Here is a 24,915-nt window from a genome sequence, read left to right on the forward strand (position 1 = left end):
AAAGTTTGGGTGGAGGGGACACCACACTATCTTTGAATTTTCTTATAAATATAAAAGTGTTTCACTATTTGAAATGCATTTAAAAGTGAAGTCTATTTTCTTGCCGTCAGGAAAATGTTGTAGCACCTCTAGCTTGCTTGGTTCCCCTGATTGAGCTCCTTTTCTACACAACGGCAATATTGCAATTCATTCGCAGACACAGTGAATTTAGATGAAAGTGTTTGCCTTTGCTTTTTGAGACAGAGACTCACGTATCCCTACTGGCCTTAAAGTTTTGATGAAGTCAAAGACGAAGTGAACTGCTGAATTGCTCTGCATCCACCTTCCAAGGGTGAGGATTGCAGCTGTGTATCATTATCCCTGGGCTTTGTGTGTACTAGACAAGCACTCTACCAACTGAACTATAGCTCCAGTCTTATCATGTTAATTTCCAGTTTATGATAAGAGCATCCGTATAGATGGTCCAGACCTCATCATGAGATCCTCAGGACCTCCTGTCTCCTGACCGGCGCCACAGGTCTCCGTAGAAAGAGCGTCTCTCTCTCTTGCTTTCCGCTTTTCCCTATTTCCATTCTTCCTTTGGCTAAAAGCCTGATGCTATCTTCTATGATGCATCATTGTTATTAATTTACCAATCTCCAGATGAGAAAACTTAGTCCCAAGATGGTAGAATAATGTGACTAAAACTATAAAAATCCTATTAAAACAGTATGGGGGCCTATATCTCTCCTTGAACAGATTTTCTGCACTGGCAAGAATTGTCTCATTCTGTCCATCTTAAAGCATCCTAAATTCACTTTCTACAGCATGATAATAAATCTGTTAATACCTGAATTTTTCATCACATGTGTACATGTGTGTCTATGTGTATGCACATTAGCACAGGTATCCAGATGCAAGAAAAGGTTATTGGATCCCTTGGAGCTGGAGTCATAGGTGGTTGTGACCAACTTGACTTGGTTGCTGGGAACTGAACATGGGTATTATAGAAGAGCAGAAAATTCTTTTAATTGTTGTGCCATCATTCTAACTGCACACCTGACTTTAAAAAATAAATTGATGTACCAGTGGTAACTGAGTAGATGCAAGGGACAGATTGATGCAGGCACGTAGGTGGTTAAGCCCTAATTGAAAGTAACCATGAAAATGGCAATGAAGATTAATAAAATTAGAATCTTCTGGTGAAGCAATGGGGCTAGAAATCAAGTTTAGAATATGTTAGTACTTGTTTGGTGCTGAGACATATGGGTGACAAGAGCGGAAGAGAAGGTTTGCTTGGGATCCCACTTTTAGGGGAGTGATGCTGGCAAGGAAGTGATGGCAGGAGCACGAGGCAGCTGGACACTGTATCTGCAGACAGGAAGCAGAAGGAGGTGATGTTTGTCTCGGTTTCTTTTCTCTTGTTTAGTCTTCTCTGGACTCTGGGCAATGGTGTCATCCACATGTGGGGTGATTCTTCTCACCTCAGCTAACCTATCATGGATAATTTCTCACAGACATACCCTTAGGCTGTTTCCCTGGTGATTCTAGATCATGATAGAGTTGTCTGTTAAGTTGTCCCACAGTGGCATCCCTTGTAATTTCTCCCTTCTACAAAGGCGTTCAGAAAGAGTATTGCTTAATGTGTCCTAGCTACTCACCAACTGCTGTGTGCACTGGAGGGGCTCAGCATCAGCGGTCCTCTTGAGAGAAGGAACAGAGATACTTTCAAAGAATTAGAGGGTAGTGGCAACCAAGAGACCAAGAGACAGGCTTCCTGACTTCATCACGGTTGACTTGCTGAAAACAGTAAGGTAACTCAAATGCTGAATGAGGACTCATTCAGATGTAGCTTCAAACTGATGCCTTTAAAGAGATTGAATAAACTCTTTATGTTACAATCTGGCACAGGCTTTTAATATTAACCGCTACATATTTTATAGACTGTATTTGTTGCCAAGCGCTATAACAAACATTAAGATGCTTTTTGCCTTAACAGGGACTACGGAGGCTTCTGAACAGTGATATAAAAAGCAGCATAAACCACATTATAATCATGGAAGTCATCTGCATTAAACTAGCATTTGCTATGAAAGTGGCAGTTATTTTTCATCTACAAACAATTATATCTCAATTACTTACTCTCTGTTAGGGAACATTTCATCAGAAAACCCTCATTTAATTGACATAAAGATGCACTTTCTTTGGAGAGAGACATAATCTCTAATTTGAACTAATTAAAGGACTAGGCATTCTCTATTAGTGAAAGAATGGTGTCTATTGGAAATGTGCATCTTTATTAGTTTCATAGACATGAAGTCATATGAAATAAGCTGCTTACAGTAGGAAAAGGCGGTCCTAAAAATTACTACCTTGAGAACACATAATAGTAATTTGGGGGTCTGGGGATGCAGTCTGGTTGGTAGCATGCTTAACCAGCATGCAGAAAACCCTGGGTTTGATCCTTAGCACAATGTCAATGAAGACAACACATGTCTATACTCCCAGTACTTGGAAGGTGGAGGCAGGAAGATTCAAAGTCCATCCTCCACTGCATAGCAAGTTGAAGTCCAGCCTGGGCTACATGAGACCTTGTTTCAAAGAGGAAGTAAAACAAATAGCTTTACATTTTTCAAAATTATAGAGATGAAGAAGGTTGCTCCAAAATAGTTTACACCTTGCCTTAGTCAGTATGCACTTTGAACTTGCTCCGGGATGATTGCCTCTTTCAGCATGTCACCTTGAGAGGCTTATCTGAATATGAAGAATTTGCTACAGCTCTCAGATGAGTATCTTTTGTAGGGAGAGTGACTTAAACCCTCAACCTGCCAAATAATCTTAAATGATATTGTAATGCACCTATAGATCATAAATCATCAGTATGAAATGAAAGAGTTGACTCTTAGTTGTCAACTAAGAAAAGAACTAAGCTAAGGAACTAAGAAAGGAACTAAGCTAAGGAAGGGAGAGTCATATTTCAGAGGTAAGGACCACTGGCAGGTTCATGCCTCCGTGGATGCTGTCACATCCATGCATAAATGGACAGCACCAATTTGACACATTGAGATGTATGGGATTGTATAAATGTGAAGAAAGAGATATCCTACTGCAGCCAATGCTATATATTTACATGTGTATATACATATATGCGTACAAACATACAAACACAAGCACACCTATAGAAATAAAATTAAGAGGGAGATATTTTGGAGGGTCTTGGGGTTGAGATTAGAAATACAAGATAGCCATGATCATAATATATTGTATATGTGTATGAAATTACCAAAATATAAAAATATTTTATTTCAGAGAGCCATGCTGAGCCAGCCGGGCCCTTAACTGACTCTAAAATAGCTGGCCCTAGCCCTCGCTGGATATTGCAGCAAGAAAGCTGGCTCCCACACCCAGGAGAGCTGGCCCTACCCCTCACCATGGGCAAGGGAGAACTGATCCTGATGGGGGGGGGGGCTGGCTCGGCCCCTCATCTGAGGCAAGGTGACTCCAATGGCCTGAACTGACCAGCTCAACTACCACCTAGGCCCACATCTGTGCCTGGACTTGTTCTGCCCTAACATCTACCCCATTTAGGACATGCTGGAGCTCATAAAGGTACTAGGCCTGCAGAACAATTTCCGAAATCTTCATGAAACAGGGCAGCCTTGGGATATCTGAGAAGAGTTCTGGTGGGGATCCAGTGATGATGGTGGACCAGGAACCAGAGGTCTTGGACCACACCATTGACACATTTTGATGAACATTTACCAGTAAAGCTGACCGTGACACATCGTGGCCCCCAATGTCACCAGGACAAATGAAGGGGTGTTGGAGAGTCAGGAAATACAGAGGAGTGAGATGTTTATTTTGTTTGTTTGTTTTTCATTTTGTTTTTGTTTGCTTGCTTTTTAATTTTCTTTGAAGGGCCCTGTAGGAGCAAGGGAAGGGCTGGAAAGTCATCAGAATTAGGATGTATGAAGTGAAATTCTCAAAGAGTCAATAAAAAATTATGTTAAATATTTTAAAAAGATCGATTTAGACCATTTAAGAAAGAAAAAGATATTTACTATTATAGCATTGAATTTTTTATTATATCTAAAAAACTCCTTGATGAAAGAAATTTCAAAACAAGCATTTGCTCAAATCATTGTCATTATAAATAGGAATCATCCTAATTGTATTTGGTTACAGTAAAATGTAGTCAGAAAAAAATAAGCACTCCATTGGTTTCTATATCTAGCTCTACATCCATTGCATCATGTTGATATTATTTCCCCATTTCTATCTGTATTTCTCTGTGGACATTTGTGTACATTTATTCACATGGGGGTTCACGTGTGTGCAGATGTGTATGGGTGAAAGAATGATGCTAATAATCTTTCTTCATGGTTCTACAATTATTTATTTGAAACAATGTCAGCCAATCAAACCAAGAGCTTGTTCACATGTCCAGCTTGCTCTTAGGATCCTTCTTCATGGCTATAATTAAACACAGGTCATCACAGCAACCTACAAGTCAAGGGCATTTGAGCGCAGATCCATTTGCTTATGGGGAATGTATGATCTTTAACCACTGAGCAATGTATCTCTAAGCTTCCATCTTCTATTTGAGACAGGTTTTCATGTAGCTCAGGCTGGCCTTGTACTTGACATATACCTGAGAATGACCCTGAACTTCTGATCTGCCGTCCTTCACTTCCCAAGTGCTGGGATCACAGTCATGCCCAGCCACTCCTGGTTTATGCAGCACTAGAGTCTGAAGTCAGGCTTGTGCATGCTAGACAAGCACTCTAACTGCTGAACCACATACCCAGTCCATGTTGTTGGTTCTCTTTGGTCAGGGAAGGTTGAAGACATTTCACAGCATGTTGATAGGAAGGTCTCAGGAGATGACTGTGGTTGTAACATTTTCACTGTATCCTCTGTACTGTTTGTTGTTTGAGTATGAGCTATCACTCATTCCATTAACTAGGGCAGACAAGCAGCTTCCAGGTACTTACAAGGCAAGTCACAGCAATGATAAGATAGGATTTGCTTTATAATTACTCAAGACATAGAAAGACTCAGATTTGTTAAATTCACACTGTGATGTATCATACAAAATGGAATATTCAATAAGAAAACAATGAGGTGCATTAACAGTTTAGGGCAAAACACAAAATAAGAATGTTGACATTAGAGAGACAGCTTAGCGACTAAAATCACTTCCTGCTCTTGCAGAAGACCCATGTTTGGTTCGTAACATCCATGTTGGATGACTTGCAACCAATAGATCTAGGGGATCTGATTCTTCTCTTCTCCATTGTCACTGTACACACACGCACATGAATGTGTGCACGCCCACACACACATGCATAAAATATAGTTTTAAATAGAAAAATTGTGAAACTTTATGACAAATGATGTTATTTCATTTTCTCCCTTTGAACAGAAATACAGATCACTAAGAGACTCTTTTAAAAACTTATTTTATCAATTGTTTGATGGAATAACTGTTCTATGGCCTATATATAAACATAAGAGGACAATGTGGGGGACCTGGTTTTCTCCTCTAACCACAAGTCACTAGGACTGAGCTTGGGTCACCAGGCTTGCACGCCAACCGCCTTTACCAGTGGAGCCATTTCACCAGCCTTTACTGTGAGACTCTTTGACTATAAAAATGCTCATGTCTGCTGAGATCTTAATTTGGCTGTCTTGTCAAAATAACAAGGAATAAATCCTGGAGGTACAAATCATACATGAGTTCTCCAAATCTGCAGACTTTTTTGACATTAGTCTCAGGAAGTAATTCATCTGTACATCTTTATAGACCATAACATAACTATGACTTCTGACATGGCTGTGCAGCATACATCATGCGCTTCAGGCTAGTATGATTTATGTGGGTAGTTAAATCATCAGAGAAGAACCTGTCTGGAATGATGGGTGTTACTGATAGGATCATTCCAAAGAAATGGCACATGGTATACGACAGTGCCCAGTTGACAAAGAAAAGGGTCATGTAAGGAGTAATAATATGTGGCACATGAAGAGTGACTATGGCTATGACTTCCATGTCTCTTCAAAATGGACATTGTGATTTCTTGGTTATGGTGAACAGAGTGGAGACATGGGGCTGAAGAGGTAATGATGTTATAAAGTTACTTCTCATAGACAATATCGTCATTACCTCAGTACTGGGATCCTGAGACAAAGGCAAGCTTAGGTTATTGGGACAACCCAGCCAGTAAAGTCGTTGCCTGAGTACCTGGATTAGATCCCAAGAGCCCATGTGGAAAAGTCAGGCACTGTTTTGGTGGAATGTACACTTATAATCTCAATGCTTTGGAGACAGAGACAGGAGACTCCTTGGAGCTCCATGGCCAGTGAGTGCAGAATACTTGGTTAGTTCCAAGCCAGTGAGAGATCCTATTTCACAAACTAGCTGAGCAGAGACTATGGAATGACACACAAGGCTGTCCTCTGGACTCCACATTTATGAGCATGCACCCGCACACGTACAAACTCATGCACACCTGTATACCCAAAGAAGAAGCCTGCTACTTTCCCCTTTTTACTTCATGTTATAAAGCTACACCAAGGTCCTGGTCAATCATCACAAGCTCCTTCCCTTCTCAGACTCCAGCACTGATAGCCAAATATGTATCTTGTTCATTAATTACCTGACTCCTTTTCAGATAAGGCATCGGGTAGTTCAGGCTGGCATCAACCTTGCTGTGTACCTGAGGATGATGGACTTGATAATCTGTTCCTCAGGCTCAAATGATTAAAAGAGAAGCATATTGTCTCTCCTATCCTTGAAATCCAGATCAAAAAATAAGGAAATGGTCAGATGCTTATCTCAAGAAATTCGTTAATTATGCAGTTTTCATGCGATCACTTTCATTCCTAAGGGATCAAAGCAACTTTCTATGATGTCTACACTTTCTTTGCAAAGTTCTCTCTAATGTATGTGACTAATTTTTTTTTTTAGAATTCTTTTCCCTTCTGTAGTTAACAGTCAAGTGAGATGGCAGACATTCCGTTAAAAACCAGATGCTGATGGGGCTGGAGAGATGACTCAGTAGTTAAGAGCATTACCGCTCTTCCAGAGGATCAGAGTTTAGTTCCCAAACCCATGTCAAGGCAGTTCACACTGCTAACTCCAACAAAAGGGAGCTGACTGTTTTCTTATGGCATCCATGAGTACCTGCACACACATGACACACACTCACACTCATGCTCACATACACAGTAAATGACACACATACACACACAAGCAAATTAATTTCAAAATTCCTACAAAGCCAAATGCTGAGTTTCTAATATGACATAAAGCAAATTGTGCTGTGAAATATCTAACATATAGATTATGTTGGTTTATTTTGATTTTTATGCTCACCTTGGTGTCTGTGTATGTGTGTGGTCATCTGTGACATAAAAGTATGTGGAGTTGTTCCAGAAATCAAACTCAGGTTGCCAGGCTTGATTAAGCTCCTCTAGACCTGCTGGGCTATTGTAGCAGCCCTGGACTGACTCACTACAGTCAGAATCTGGTTCTTATCAGTGTGCTTCAGTCCTTTAGAACTCAGTTCATGCAACTCTTCCTTGCTGTAGTTACATTTTTAGTAACGGCCTCATCTGCAATTGACAAGGTCTCCTCCATCGTGGTGTGTATTGTTATCAATGAGCTTGTTTGCTTGCTTGTCATGTGCATGCAGAATGACCTTTATACTAAAAAACAATGGCTGGGGGACAAAGTATGGAATTATTTTCAGTGTGTTTGTCCATTTGTTTATTTATGTTCTTGTGTATATCCTTATACACAAGCACCCCCACACACTCATGTATGTTATGTGAACCTCTGGACATCGAAAGACAATCTGCCCATGCCAGTGTTTTTTTTTTTCTAACATGTGGGTCATGGAGAATCCAACACAGGTCATCAGGCTTGGAAACTTCCTGTACCCATGGAACCATCCTGCAGGCAGCACTTTTCAAATGCCTAGCACATCTTATCCCATTTAGTCCCCAGAACTCCAACTTAAGTGGGATTCTTACTTCGTCTTACACAAGAGCTCAGGAGGCTCAGAAAGATTTGTGAAAAGCTGCTGAAGACAATGTTCTAAAAATGGCAGGTTGGAACACCAAACTGAGGCCATTTGATTCCAAAGCACACATGGTTAGCGAGTGTGCGGTATCGATTCTCTAAATAGATGGATTGCCTTTGGCTGGCAAAATACACATATGTCAAATTTTTCAAGTTCATCTGCTTTTAAGGAAGTGATAACTGGGGAAGTCATTCTCCAAATTTAAAAGTATCATCCTCAAGACACAGAACTTTAGATATCATGACAGACAAACAGGGCAGCTGTCAGGAGTCTATTTGTGTTTCTCTAGCTCAGAGGTGATTTCGCTCTTTTATTAAAATGAGTAGTTAGAAATACCTGAACTAACAACATAGCAGGTTGCCAAGAAAGATGCTACTGAAATAGAATTTCGTCTCTGAAGAACAAGGTGCAATCTGGTGAGGCTTCCCTAGGAATATAGTCAACAGAGAAAGGCCTCTCTATGCCAGGAGACAGTTAACACTATCCATGCCTGAGAACATTCAACAGAGACAGGCCTATCCTTACCCAGAGATAGCCAACATGAGTGGCCTCTCCTTGCCTAAGCTTGTTCCATCCTAGAGACAGATATGAGAAAGACTTTGAAATGAGTATTCTGAATATGCCTGGGGACATCAATTATTTCTTTAGAGATGTTGGAAACAGGGAGCAAAGAGAACATTTAAGGAGGAAGGCAGGAAAGATTAGCCATCAGCTTGAGCTCTTTACCAAATGAAGATGGGATAAAATATGACTCTCCAGTCTTCCATACTTCGTGATCTTGCTGTAACTAACCCCACTAATCCACAAACATAGAAAAATCTATCCAAATTTTGATTATTCACTCCTGGGCTTAAAGAAAACAGAAGTGTGTGTTCTTTGCCAGATTATTTCATAGCAGTGATAATCTAATCAAAATAACGATGATGTCAGTGAAGGTGATGTTCTCTCACATCTGATGTTTCTACAAAGTGCATCATCTGCTCAATATCTTATTCAATTCTTCACCAAGGCTGCCAATACTTTGAGTAACTGATATTCATTACATTGAGTATCAGTTTAAAATTTCAAACTCATCTATGGGTTAAAGTAAGATGCCACATCTCTGAGATCCTGCACATGGCATTCTTACCTTTCTTGGGAAATATTCTATATTCTGCAGTTAGTAATGGACTGTTTTCCTTACCCCTCTTCTTCATCCCTGGTGTGAGAAGGGAAGACAAAGAGTCACATTTTCAAAATACTGACTGTATTATGTCTCTGCATCCAAATTTAGACAACATATATCAAAATTATTTGATGTCGGGGAGATAGCTTATTCATAAAGTATTTGCAATGCATACATGGTGCCTGAGTTTGGATCTCCAGAATACACATTTAAAAAGCTAGATATGGCAGTGTATACCTGTTACCCTAGCATTGGAAGAGGAAGACAGGTAGATTCGTGGGAGGACTCTTTACCCAGCCTAGCTTCATTGGTAAGCTCCAGGATTAGTGAGAGTCCCTGACTCAAAAAATAAGGCAAGAGGACTGAGTAACTCTTTAAAAGTGAACACGTGAATGTGGGAGAGAAAAGGGGTGAAGGAGTAGAAGAGGAATTGGAGGAGAAAGAATAGGGGCAAATTCGTTCAAAATGCATTATATAAATGAATGAAGTTCTCAGACAACAAAAAGTATTAATTTCAGGTAGAGAGCAATTAACAAAGACAACTGATCTTGACCTGTGACTTCGATACGCATGGGCACACATGTATACACATACGTGATCATGGAACATTTGTAATGTACTACACTCCAAAAAAACTTATACCCAGAGAAACATTTTTGATTAATGCATTGATTAAAAAAGCATACTTGATTAACACATTAGGATTCAAAAGTCAAAATGATCTTTAAATGAAGTAGAAACCTCTTCTGATTGTGAGCATAACAAGCAAAGGTCAAAGATTTTACACAGATGGCCCATGTCTCAAAGGCCTTGGAAGTGGTTTTATCAACATAACTCATGAAAATTCCCACTGTAGGCTGTGAGGTTTTATGGTGCAGGCATAGACATGGGCATAGCATGGTTGTGTGGAGTCCCCAGAAAATCTTTTAAAGCTGTAACTAGAAATGGGATGGAAAGTGCCATGATAAAACACCTCCTGCCCAAGTAATGAGAATAGCACAACTATGGATCATAGCAGAGAAAAGATTTGGGCTGTTTTTATTTTTATTACATTTTGCCTGACACAGAAAATAGGCAAATTTGACTGGAGAATAGTCACTGTGATCAGAAAGAAAAATTGCCAGGCCTGAGTTAAAGTTCTGGGTAAGTTTAAACTAAGTGTTCAGGGCTGGAGAGAGGGCTTAGTGGTTAAAATTGCTTGATCTGCCAAAGGACCAGTCCTCTTGTTGGTCAGCTCTCAATCACTAGTGCATCCCACTGTCGGGGATATGGTACATCTGTCTGTCTTCCACATGCATATGCTCACACATGTATACAGACACAGAGACACAAAATTAAAAATAAAATAAATCCTTTTAAAACTTTAGGGACTGGAGAAATTTCTCCATGATTAAGAGCCCTTGCTTTTTTTTCTTTTAAGAACCTGAGTTCGGTTCCCAAGATCCTTCCAGGACAGCTCATAACTATCTCTAACTTCAATTTTGTGGGATTTGACACCCCTTCTGGAATCCTCACACTTGTGATATGCACTCATATAGACACACACATACATATAAATATTTTACAAAAATTAATGAAAATATTTAAAATCAGAATTCAAAGTTCAAAATCAAATGTTCTTCTCAATTGCTCTGCACCTGTAATTATTTATTTATTGTTTGAAAATTTCATATCTATACACACACACACACATATATATATATATATATACATATGTGTATTGAGGTAAATACATATTCCACCTCCATTCTTTCCTCTCTAGCCTTCCATACTCCCTCATCCCTTTTCTCTCCCAACTTCATGTTCAAAATGCCCACACATGTGTGTATACATTCACACAAATACATGTACCTGATGTGGGGGTTTCCCTTTGTAGGCTATAAATATTTTTAATTACCATTGGTTATTAAAGAAGCTTCTTCAGCCAATGGCTTAGTGGGAATAAAGACAGGAAGGAAATCTGAACAGAGATACAGAGAGAAAGCAGAAAACATGTAGCTGCCAAAGGAGAAAGATGCCAGCCGCCAGCCATAATCAATAGGCCCCAACCTGCAGCGATACATAGATTACTAGAAATGGGTTAAATTAAGAGTTAGCTAAAAACATGCCTAAGCTATTGACCAAACAGTATTGTAATTAATATTGTTTTTATGTCATTATTCATGTCTGGGCAGCTGGGAAACAAACAAGCAGTCTCCACCTACATGCATATATGCCAATAAAAACTTTTGCGAAATTTAATTAAAATGTTTAAGCGAAATGTTCAAAGTCATTAGGCACTGTAGCTTTGTACTTTTTAAATCAAGATTATGTATAGCCCAGGTTGTCTTCAAAATTGCTATGTAGACAAGGAGAACTTGGAACTTCTGACCACCCAGTCTCCAATCCCTGAGAGCTGGTGCTAGAAATATGCAGCCGGAATGCCAAATATATGAGGACTGGGGACCGAACCCAGGCAACACGTTTGTGAGATGGGATGGTTAGTTTTCATTTTCAACTTGACACAACAAATGATCACCTGGAGTTCTGTCCAAATCAGGTCACCCTGTGGGTATGTCTGTGGACTAAAGCAGACAGTGTCATTCCCTGGTTTTAGGCCTTGTTTGTACAATGATAGAACAAGTTAGCTGAACAGTAAACATGTGTGTATGCATTTTCTGCTGCTTCAACATTTGGGCCTTCAACTTTCTGTTACCTTGGCTCCCCTGAACTCAAGGAGTATAATCCAGAATTGTGAGATAAAACCAATCCTTTCTCCTTTTTTTTTTTTTTTTTTGGTTTTTCGAGACAGGGTTTCTCTGTGGTTTTGGAGCCTGTCCTGGAAAATCCTTTCTCTTTTAAGTTGCTTTCTTTCAAAATAGTTCAGCAAAGAAATAGAAATAAAACTACAATGCTAGGCAAGAATTCATAAAGTAAGGAGGTAGGAAGCAGGGATTAAAAATATTTTTTTAAATATTTGAATTGGTACTATTCTGCAGACATTCAAATGACAGTGTCAGGTAAATTATGGCATCTGGGAGAAGGTTCATAGCTCAGTGTGGCGGGCCCAAGTTCAACATCTAGTAGTTAAATCTGCTTGCAGCCAACAGTCAGGAACCAAATGGTCCAAGACCTCCAAGATTCATGTTGGATGCCATCCCACATACCTTATTGCCTCACTTTTAGACACCATGAAAGATATTTCTTGGAGAGAGAAGTACTTTCCGTTGGTGCACTATTGGGTAGCCAAGTGCAATCCATTTACCATGGTTACCACAGCTACTATAGGTTTAACCATGGCATTCAGGTTTCCTATCCATGCTGGAGGCATTTGGATATTTAAATGCTTCTGAAGTTTTAAAGACTTTAAGTCTTCTGAGAAGCTAGAGAAGAAATCACCAGGTTAGGCACTGAGTGACCCTAATTATATGAAGAATGACACCTTTTCCTTTGTGTTCCCCAAAGGGAAAGACTTCAGTGCAATATAGAAAAGAAAATACACTGAACAATCGATTGGACAGGGAGTCTTTTAGAAACAAAGAGGGCATGTCTTCTGTTTCTGCCTTTCGCTTCAAAGTGATAGCTTTTCTCCCAGGAGGCATTCAAAAACTGGGGTATACTGTCCCTTATTGAACTGCTGTTACCTGTTCAGTTGACAGTGTTGTAGCTTTTTCAATGGTGGACATTATATGCCTACCATATTCTAATATTACTCTTTGGATCTCTGTAGTTCATCCACTTTTTGATCTATCTGCAGACCGCCCTTCCTTGTTGACTGTTTCTAATGAACTTAACTATTTATTTGTGTGAATGCCTCCTCTTCTTCCTCCACAGTTGTGTGTTATTAAACACTTGATAAGCAGTTGTTGAAGGACTTAGTGTTAGCCAATGGGAGTCAAGGGAAAATACACGAGGCATACTCATGTATTTCCAGAGGACATCATCAATTTTCCCATCAATAGGTTGGTGACAGACCTGAAGCAAGCCTGTATCACTGGTAGTACTACTCAAGAAAAGCAAAAGACCCGGCCTTAGCTCAGTTGGTAGAATGCTTGCCTAGCTTGCCTTAAGCTCTGGTTATATCCCCAGCATTGCTTAAACCAGGCATGGTTGTGAATACCTTTAAACCCTGCACACAGGAGGTGGAAGCAGGAGAGGCAGAAGTTCAAAGTCATCCTTGGCTTCAAAGGGAGTTCAAGGGCAGCCTGTGCTGAGATCCTGTTTAAAAATGAAAGAAAGGAAGTAAGGGAGTGAGGCAAGGAGGGAAGAAGGAAGGAAGAAAGGAAGGAAGGGAGGAAGGAAGGAAAGAAGAAAAGAAGGAAGGAAGGAAGGAAGGAAGGAAGGAAGGAAGGAAGGAATTCAAGGAGTTTTATCCTAAGGTCACAACATTTGGTGATGAACTGATGTGGGATTCCCCTTTGTATGTAGTGAATGTGTTTGGTTAATAAATAAAAAAGCTGATTGGGCCTACCACAGTGAAGAAAAGAATAAGGTGGGAATTCCAAGCAGAGATAAAGGAGAAAGTAAGCAGAGTCAGGGATATGCCAAGTAGCTGCTGAAGGAGACAGATTCTGGAACCTTGCCTGTCTGGGTAGCTGGGAATTGACTGAGCGGCCTCTGCCAACAAAGAACTATTCCAGAAGTTTCTGCTAACATACTTTTCATATTTAAAAATACCATTTTAAAATTATTTTTGCCAAGACACTTAGAATCTTATATCATTTTTATGCCTGAAGCCAACATCTCAACTAATAAAATCTACTTATTTTTTTAACTCATCCCAAAACTCAAAAGGTCACAATCACTTTAAAGGTGAGGGACAAAGAAGTAAGAAAATAAATCCTAATGGTCATATCACACATTACTATCATGAGAAATTCATAGATTCTTGGGCAGGAAACTTATTTATTAAGGCATGAAATAGGGAACACACATACTCATGGATAAAATGGGAAACAACAGCATTAGCTCTTTATCCACCATGGAAGGATGGAGAAACCTCCAGATCAAGTCACCAAGTGGCATGTCAGAAGCCTTCTACATCCAAGTGAGAGAGCATGACGCCCCCACTCCCATTCTTATCTTATCACACATCACAGAAAACCATGCCTTTGGCAGGTCACCTCCAAATATCATTGGAACTCCCAAAGCACTTTGTGATAACTCTGCATGTTCGAGGTGTTATTATGGCTGTGAATATGTAACAGTGTGGTTTCTACCTAAAAGGCTGAATGGGAAAATGTATGAGCCCAGTTTTTCCTATCTATTTCTCATATTTTTATCTGAAAAAAAATGAGGGTAAACAAGATGGCTTCCTGGGTAAGATAACATTTGTCAACAGGTCCCATTTCCTGAGTTAGATTCCTGGGACACACAGAAGATGACTAACACCTCCATGTATCTTCTGATGTCCACATATGTACCATGGTACATGTGGGCCATCCCCAAGACCTCCATGTAACCTCTGATATTCATGCATGTACCATGGCATGTGTGTGCTCTCTCTCACACCCCCATGTATACTCTGGCCTCCACATGTTACCATAGCATGTGTATACTCTCCCCAAAATAAATATAAACATAATTTATAAAACTCTTTTATCTTAATTTTAATTTTCTTAATTAATTTTATTGAGCTATACAATTTTCTCTGTTCCCCTCCGTGCCTTTCCCACCCCTTCAACCCTCTCCCATGGTCCCTATGCTCCTAATTTACTCAGGAGATCTTGTCTTTTTCTATTTCCCATGTAGATTAGATCTATGTATGTCTCTCTTAGTGTCTTCATTGCTGTCTAAATTCTCTGGAATTATGATTTGTAGGATGGTTTTCTTTGTTTTATGATTATAACACCACTTATGAGAGAGTATATATGATATTTGTCCTTCTTCGTCTGGGTTACCTCACTCAATATGATGTTTTATAGGTCCATCCATTTGCCTGAAAACTTCAAGATCTCAGGAAAATATTTTATATTAAAAACAAGATAGAGGCTGGGATATTGCTAAAACACATTTAAACTTCTTGATTATAGAATTACAGACATGAGATATACTTTAGACTTCTCTTTGTCTGCTGAGTCATTATCTCCAGTCTTAAAAAATACCCTAGGAATTGGTCCTTCAAAAAACACAGAGGTACCTGGGAAGATGGTCCTGTGGCTAAGTGCATTTACTACCCAGCATGAGGACCTCAGTTCAAATCTCCAGCATCCATGTGAAGAGTTTGGCAAAGCCATCGCTGTGGGGATCACATGTATGAGATTGATTTGGCTGCTGCCAACATGTCTCCAGGTTCACCGAGGGACCCTCTCTCAAGGGACAAGTCAGAGAATGGTAAAGTAGGACATCCAATGTTCTTCTCAGACCTCCACAGGTTCAATGAGTACCCCACATATTCATACACACAAATGCATATGCATATCACACAGGATAATATGTAAGTTTATATTTCATTTTAAATATTTTTATCCTTGTATATAAGTACATACAAGGTCTTTCCCTCCTCTTTTGTGTGTGTGTGTGTGTGTGTGTGTGTGTGTGTGTATTCTTGTGCATAGGTGTAAATGCACATGCACCACAGTGTACATGTAGAGGTCAGAGGACAACTTTGGGTCTTGGTCACTACCTTCTACTTTGTATGGAAGCAGCGTCTCTTAGTGACTACTCCATGCCAGCTGGCCTATGCGTTTCTGGGGATTCCCTTGTCTTTGCTTCCCACCTCACAGAAGTGTTCTTCTATGTCCAGCTTTCTGTAGTGTCTGGTAATCCAAATTCCACATTATACAAATTACACAAACATTCACCTATTGAGCCATCCATCTCCCCAGCCAAAATTTGCATATTTATACCTAAAACCCCTGTATATGCACCATGCTTAAATCTAATGTGACTAGCAGAGGTCACTTGTGTATCTGCAGCTATTACTAAACAACAAACCAGAAAAGGACATCCAAGAAGATAACTATCTGATACTTCTTTCAAATATTAAAGAGGAAAATTTAATATACTTAAATTATTAGGGTTAGTTTTTTTTTAAGATTAATGGGTTAAAAAGAATACCATTTAAGTAAAGTCCTGAAATGCCAGCTATTAGAAAACAATGCTCAGGAATATGGGTGGTACCCTTCTAAATCTAGTTAATAAATAAAGTTTTGTTTCCATTCAAATTTACTGACAGTGAACATGTCTGACTAAAAACATCTTACAAATGACTGATCCTGGATGATGGACCAAAAGTCTTTACTGTCATGTGGAAGACATAAATCTCAAAAACATCTCCAGACTTAGAGAGATGGAACTAAGAATCCACAGAATCAGGACCTGGTCTTTGCACAATTTACCCTTAAATTTAACTTTCCAAGTACACTCTATTTCTGAAAGATAACAAGAACTCTGGCCTCCTCTCTTACTCTTCCTATCTATTCTACTCTGCAATCTAGCCGGTTTCAATTATTAGCTGCTTTCAAGATAGCTGGCATGGCATTATTCTTCCTTCTCTTTTGCTCATTTTCTCTGTCTCCAGAATAGTTTTCTCTGCATTTGTGAATCTAGCTCTTGTTTAAAACATCTTGGCCTTGCAATGTCTTCCCTGACAAGAGCTGTTATTTATCCATGAAAACTTATCAGGAGATTTTGTACTCATTTGGATCCTCCACAGTGTTCAAGATCAACAGGCAACACCATCCTCACACAGAATCCCCTTGACCAAATGATTCATTAAGCAGCTGAGATAGTGAAGATTAGACATATATAAGCATTAGCAGGATGGGCTTGCTGCCTACTATGGGCAGAAGCTCTTGATTTGGCCTTTGTCCTATCTTCCAGAGGATATACATGCATACATACATCCATATGTGTGTGAATTATATATATACAGACAGACACGTATACAATCTGGCCAAGTTATCTTTCTTTGATCAGAAATGTCTACACCGAGTGCATTTTCTCTGCCCTGATTCTATCATTATCTCAGAAAATTTCTTTAAGCAAAGAATTCATCTATTAAAGACAGTAAGTACCTCCATGCAATTTTTTCCCATTAAAGTAAAGTAGAACCCATTTTCTTAGGGAAAAATTCTGGAAGTCAGTTTTGTGAGAAATGTTTTTTACTCTAATAGCAATGATTCATATTAGAAATTAAGGTGTTCCAATGAGAAAGCCTGACCCAAGTGCTAGAGCCAGCAGTCCCCGAGAAACACCCAATTCATTAAACTCCGCAGCAACTGTGTCTGTCTTGCAGAACCCAGGCTTCAAAGAGGCCAGCAGGGATCTGTTTCTCCTCTTCAATAACAGAGAAGGATGTTCAAGATGCAAGCTCTATTGTTGATATTCTAAAGCTCCTCACCCTGAGTATACCTGTTAACACAAGCTGGGAAACTTATAGGCATTTCTTCAGATGTTGTCTATATAATCGGGAAACAAAATATTCTGCTTGGGCCAAGGAGGACTTGATATGGCTAAGAAATCAAACTTCAGACTCTGTTACTTGGGAAGGCAAAATAGCTTATGGTATTCTTCCCTTCTTTTGTTCAAGAACATTAACTAAGCACTTAGTAAGCACCTGACATTGAATTATATGGATACAAATATTAACAAACATGAAATATACAGACTCCGAAAGAGACTCATAAGAGCTACTTGGGAGACTTACATTGATGCATATAATTACAACTGAAAAGATCCACTGTTCTTCAGGAGGTATAGAGGACTGTGTAAGAATAAACAATTATCTGAACTTGCAAGTGTAGGACTAAGGGAGTCTGAGAACTCACCCTAAGAAAATTCGTCAGGAGACGTAAAATAATAATGAGCTATTAGCAGTTGATGGCTGCTGGGAGAGGGAGTGTCACTTTTCTTTGAGGCTGTTGTCACTGGTAGGTTGACCATGCCCTACTGGATGACTCACACCCATTAACATCTGGGAAAAAGTAGTTTCTCTATTTTGATTAAGTAAATAAATATGACATGAAGTTGGGAGAGAGATGTTCTGTGAAAGTCTGTGGGCAGTTGCATTGGAAGATGATGGAGGTGGGTCTTGTATCTTATCTGTTGCTTTCATTGGTTAACTAATAAAGAAAACTGCTTGGCCTGATAGGACAGAAAATTAGGTAGGTGGAGTAGACAGAACAGAATGCTGGAAGAAAGAAGCCGAGTCAGGCAGTTGCCATGATTCTCCCACTCCAGACAGACGCAGGTTAAGATCTTTCCTGGTAAGCCATCTCATGGTGCTACACAGAAATTAGAAATGGGTTAGATCAATATGTAAGAGCTAGCCAATAAGAGGTTAAAACTAATGGGCCAAGCAGTGTTTAAAAGAATACAGTTTCAGTGTAATTATTTCCCATAAAGCTAGCCATGCGGGCGGCCGGATGCCAGGAACGTAGCCCGCCGCTTCTATTACTACAGAAGAAGAGTGAAGGGTAGATATGATCAAGATTCATTTTATACTCCTTGCATATATATATATATATATATATATATATATATGTAAATATATCCATATCTTTATCTGTACATACATACACATACATGCATGTTGGTGTGTGTGTGTATGTATGTATGTATGTATGTATGTATATGGATACCCACAGAAACATCTGACCTGAGCTAGTTGGAGCTCACTAAGTCTGGACTGAAAGCAGGGGAATCCTGCATAGAACCAAACTGGACCCTCTGAATGTGGGTGACAGTTGCAGGCTGTGACAGTATGTAGGGCCACCTGCAATGGGACCAGGAATTATCCCTGGTGCTTTAACTAACTACTTGGATTCCAGTCTCTTTGGAGGGATACCTTCTTGCTTAGCCTAGATGTAGTGGGGAGGGCCTTGGTCCTGCCTCAAAATGATATACTAGACTTTTTTGACTTTTTATGAGAAGCTTTATCTTCTCTGAGGAGTGGATTGGGGGTAGAGTGGAGGGATGGTGGGAGGAGTAGAAGGAGGGGAGGGAGTGTGAACTGAAATTGGTATATAAAATGAGAACAGATTGTTTTTAAAAAATAAATTTATTAATTACAAAAAGAAAGTGTAAAATCTAATGTCAAGTTCCATAGGTTAAGAATATCTGTTATAACTATATAAAAGTTCAGAAGTTCATTGAAATGTAGAGATTTTCAGTCTGGTTAATTTCTCTGTGTGCTTTGTTTTATATACAACTATATAAATATATATTTATAATAAAGGTATTATGTTAAGAATAAGAAGATTCATTCCATACATATGTATGAAAACTTCAAAGAATAACTTTAAAATACTATTAAAATATATAAAATAAGTATAGGATATGCTAAGAGAACCATAGTAGGGTAGCCTCAACATGGCAAAGGGGGAAGAAAGTATGGAGGAATAGCGGCAGTTTAAAGACCACATCCGTGCCATGATGCAACGTCAAGAAAACCATACATGCCATCTAAGAACGGATCCATGTAGCTAACATCTTGGTAATATGGTACTTGAATGGCCAGTTGCATTTTTTATTTGATTAATTGTTTCTTTAGACAGTATTTGAATCCACATCTCTCCTGCCTTCTACCTTTTTGGTACAAATTCATGATGAAATTGTGCAGATGTTACTACCGAATTTGAAGATAGTTTTCAGCTCCCCAGAGATTTCAAAATGAGTTTTACCATTATTATAGTTAATAATAATTGCAAATAAAATCTCAGCATTTATGCCATAAAATTGATTCTCACTCTACACCTCTCTATGAAAACATCAAATGCCTTTAAAATTGCTATTAGAACAAATTATAACACAAATCACTTATATACCATCTTTGTTTGGAGAGATAATTTAAGTTTATTGCCTTTATGTTCTCTGAAAGAAAAACCTTCACAGTGTTAATTGTCTTTCCTAAGCCATGTGATTCACTGTGGTAGAGAAGAGTGAAAATTCAACTTAATGTCCATCCATAGGAAAGAATATCCAACCTTTTAGCAGGGAGCAGGGCTAGCTTTACACAGAATATTTTTGTTGTCGATGAGAAATGTAAGACAAATAAAAATGTCCAAGTGCTAGGACAAAGCAAAGAATAAAGTTATTCAAATGGTATATCTCAGGCTGTAGAGATGCCTCAGTAGTAAAGAATGTGTGCTTCTTCCAGAGGATCAGCACTTAATTCCCAGTAACCATGTGAGGTGGCTCACAGCTGCCTATAACTCTAGCACCAGAGGATCTGATTCCCTTTTTTAGCTTCCATAGGCAACTACAAACATACACAGCACACGCACGCGCGTGCGCACACACACACCAGAGAGAGAGAGATCATTCCATAACAAAAAGGAAAATGGTATTTACTGTGTGGCTTATCAGCCAGCTGAAATTTAGCTCTGTTAATGAGAGCACAATCTGTGTCTGCCCCTGGGAGCCCAGGCTTGTCAATGATGATGAACTTCATTCTTGTCATGTACTCCTGCCAACCGTCATCGGCCGGCCTACCTTGTATCTAAGGCCAGAGAGTTTTCATGAAGAGGAGGAAAGCCATGATGACCAAGTGCCCCATCAATAGTGCTTTGACAATAGTTCACATGCAGCCAGCAAGAAAAGAGACATTAGTATTCTTAAGAAAATAGATGGCGATAAATCTGTTAAGCAAAATAAGCCAGACTAAGTCTCAGTAAGTGAAATGCCAAATGTTTTCTCTCATACATGGAGTATAGGTTAGAATTATTGCAATAAATGTGTTTTACATTCAGGGCATTAGGTATTATTTATATATATATATATATATATATATATATATATATATATATATATAATTAGATCTATTTTCAGATGCCATCAAAGTAGAAATAAAACTATGTGGTGGGAGTAAGGTATCTAAGAGGAGGAAGAATATGAAAAAATAATGGGTCAGCTAAAATTAACATTATGTATTTTCTCTCATATGTAATATTAAAACCTAGATTAAAGAGCTCTGTGTGTATTTATGCATGTGTGGATATACATGTGTGCATGTGTGTGTTATAATAAAAACCAAAGAAGGTCTACTGCTAGGGGATTATAGGAACTGAGAGGGAAGAAAAGGAAGAAAAACACAAGAAATTAAGAGAAGGATAAATGAGTGGAGTACAATGAGAATGTGTAAATACCATAATTAAATCCTTACTGCTTAAACTAACTGAAAACAATTGCTTCAAAAGAGGGAAGATTTGTTCATTACACTCTCTGCCTACTTTAGCTCAGGGTAACCCAAAGTTATCAAGAGTGTTAATTAACATATCACCCTAAACAATATCAAAATCAACTCTGTTGAAAGCCAAGCAAAACATCAATGAAGTCTTTGAGATATTTGATATGAATTTTATCCTCTGCATAAATCATAACTTCTTAAACTGAAGGTGTAGAAACACACAGACACACATATCCCTAGCTTTCTTTGTGGTTTTCGATTTTGGAATTTTCTCCCATTTATAGTTGATAAAGCATTTGCCCATTCTTTTTTAACATTAGTTGTACCAGAGACAGGGTTAGGCATTATTATCTGTACTGACAAATAAAAGGAATTCCATACAGGTTTATTACATGGTGGCCATGTGAGAAAAGCCCCTCAAGCTTCTAAAATATCTTTCTAAAGTAAAACAATATACTGCTTTCCCAGAACGCGAATATTTTCAGAGTCCTAGACTGGGTTATGATTATCTTCATGCCAATACTCTCAATAAGAAGATTTGACTTTAGCTTGTCAGATAACTTTAATGAGGGTGAAATTAACCCCAAATAACCCAAATGACAACAAGATTCCAATAGTTAAAACTCCAGTGCACCATAGGTTTCCAAAACCCTCCCAATCTAAGAATTTTTTTTTCCTTTAGGTTGCTATTGCATTTTGCTCCTAGGCTAATGCATTACCTAAATATAGACAGCCATTTTTAGTATAAATTCCAAAAGCCATAAATGTTTCATAATTGAGGACATAATTCGAAGTAAGAGAGCCTTTTCCACTCATCCCTTTTTACGGTTGCAAATTGGAAAATACTCAAGTAATTACTCCCTTAATAGTTCAATGCTGGCAACTCTACTTTATGAACCTCACAAGCATCTTTACCCACCCCCAGAGCAGTAGAGGGGGTTACAGAAAAGAACTTAGCTTGTACAATTAACCAAATCACCCAGAGCTTTGATTCAAGATTCTTTCATTAAGTCATTAATAAAACGCATTGCTAAGTGGTGGGTCGTCCAGTTTTTATGATGCTTTTGCATTTCAATTCAATGGCTGCAGTTCGAGTAAAAACCCAACATCTGCAAGATCAGCAAGCTGAAGAAAAGCCTTGATTCTAGAAACATTTTCTTTTCTGCTCCACAGTTTGTACGAGAGCACTCATTGCCAGAGAACTAATAAAGGAAGTGATTTTTGAGTCCCAGAAAGTAGAATGCATTTGTGTCTACCCGATAAAGAGAAAAGCAAATGAAGTGCTTGATTCCTGTGACCTCAAAGGCTTAAGCAGAAAGCCACTGGTCATTTTATGGTTTCTAAACAAAGGTAGATAGACAGTTTGTTATTCTACCCCTGCTTCAGACTCCAACACTTATTTCCTACTAGAGTTTATATATCACAATGCAGAATGTCATATGTTTTATTTCTTGGCATTGCTCAGTGGTGGTATGCTTATATAATTGACGAATGTAGGGATCTTATAAGGAGAGAACAATTTAAATCCTAAGGCTCAATGTTTCATTTCTAAACTTGGACACAGTACAGAAAAACCAATGCTGAAAAAAGATTCTGCTTTGACCATTATAGGGGGTGTAAATTATCTGGATTTGGTTTCTATGTGACTTCAATTAACCCCTTCTGTTGATATGATTTCAGTTAACCCTTTGCTTATATATGATGGGAGTCTAATTATACATCATTGAGCACATTCAGAAGACCTCAGTGCTTCTAAAACACAACCACAAATAAATCGAGTGAAATGTCCAGTTGATGGTCTATTTATTGCTAGAAGTCACTGAGAAAGGGCAGGCAAGTTCATGAAAAAGAGATATTGCTGAAAATGATATTCATTTTGTAATTACAGTCAATGCAGCATTGTCAAGGGCCAGAGATAGAAAACAAAAAGAGCTGTAAATCATAAAAATTCAAGCTTCTTGGATTCCAGCACCTTTGTGAAAGGCATGTAGACCCTGTGAATGACACATGGAAGTAAGCAAAGTTGACCTGCCAAGTTATAATTATGTTTGTAAAAGACTTTGAAAGACACCATCATTTCACCATTTAGCTGCAAGATGCCAAGTAATCATACAAATACAATCCAGGTCAGATAAACAGCAAGACAAAAAACTTCTCACTGGAACCATGTCATTCTGAATCCCATGGATAGTCACTTAAAGATCACTATGAATTAGAACAGAAAACAAAATCCTGAGCTTTCTAACTTATTTTTCACTGATTTTTGTCAGCTAAAAACCATGCAACTTTATTTCAACTTATTTATTTATCAATCATCATCATGATCCCAGAACTGGTCCAGCCATTTTGCTGGTTCTAAGTCAGATGGTAGTACCTGTACTGTCCTCGGTCATTTGTGCACCCACTAGTGCAACTTTAGTACAACCACCAGTTTAATGCTCACAACAAGAATTTCACTTCTCATGAACTCTAAACCACATGATGAGAACATGCTGTGTCCAAGTTTAGAGCCAATGTAACGTTTCCGGTTCCAACCAGTTCACAAATCCATCACCAGCTCCCTCAAGAACACTGACACACATAGAAACTCCTCAAGGCACGCACTGAAGTTTATTCCTGCAACATGCCACAGATAGATTCTCAGCCAAAGAATAAAAATCCAATCTTCAGTATGAAAGAAGCATCTACGGAAACTCCAGTCTACATATATGAGCAAACAGAGCCAAACACTTCTGAAATCAAGCCTCCACCGGCAGTCCCTGCTGAACCAGAGCCCACAAGCAAAATAGATGCATGAAGACACCTGTGCAGAATCAGAGAACAGCAAGAAAACCAGATCCTACCTTGATGGTTTTGGAGGGCTGACACTTGATGTGATGGGATACGCTGGCCGTCTGATTCATATTTCAGGACCCTGGACAGTGCACGACCCACAGGCAAAGTTCCAAGATGAACCAGAGATCAAGTCTCCTCTGCTGGACTTGAGCAAGGGGCTGCTGCTGTTGCTGCTGCCTCTGCTGCTTCTGTTGCTGCTGCTGTCTTACTCTGCAGGCTGAAACGCTGTCAGGCTGGAGGGATCTGCAGCTCACTTAGCCCTAAATAAAGCATTTACTTGGTTCATCATTCTCAGAGCTCTTGGCAATATGGGATAGAAAGCCGACTGTTTAAATTCACTTGCACGGTATCTTTTCAGTACTGAGTTGTGACAGATCTACAGTGCAGCCAATAGTCTTGGCTCCCTTGCTCATTTCAAAGGGACGAATACCAGGAAACATACAGAGATCAATTGCAGTCCTACAGTTTAAAGGGGCACTCTCTCAATAACCCTGGTGGTACCAGGTTACACATTTTTTTTCTGTACAAGTAATTTTCTCTCCTTAACTCTCTTGCTTCCTAACTTTTAACAGTAATTTATTACCAACCTAATACTGAATTTTATCTATTTCTCCTTAGTGTTAACACTCAAAGCACCAGTAAGTGCTGAGGAAGACCTGTTGCTGGTGGGAAAATTTTAGAGTTCTGCATCTGTATGGTGAGCTACTTGCTTTGCCTATGGATATTTAAGCTACTCATCT

The 24,915-nt window shown here is 39.0% G+C and overlaps 1 protein-coding gene across 1 annotated transcript in view; it reads right to left on the bottom strand.

Annotated features, from left to right (window-relative positions):
* Window positions 1-24,559, bottom strand: part of Dpp10 (dipeptidyl peptidase like 10) — a 1,484,741-nt gene extending 1,460,182 nt beyond the window's left edge. Inside the window, exon 1 of the mRNA XM_041649248.1 lies at window positions 24,184-24,559. Coding sequence (XP_041505182.1) covers window positions 24,184-24,243 — 60 coding nt within the window. The 5' untranslated portion in view covers window positions 24,244-24,559. The remainder of the gene's footprint in view (window positions 1-24,183) is intronic.
* Window positions 24,560-24,915: the final 356 nt, after the last annotated feature.

The sequence above is a fragment of the Microtus oregoni genome, unplaced genomic scaffold (genome assembly GCF_018167655.1).
Source record: "Microtus oregoni isolate MIOR12 unplaced genomic scaffold, Mior012 000003F_ref0000135, whole genome shotgun sequence".
NCBI lineage: Eukaryota > Metazoa > Chordata > Mammalia > Rodentia > Cricetidae > Microtus > Microtus oregoni.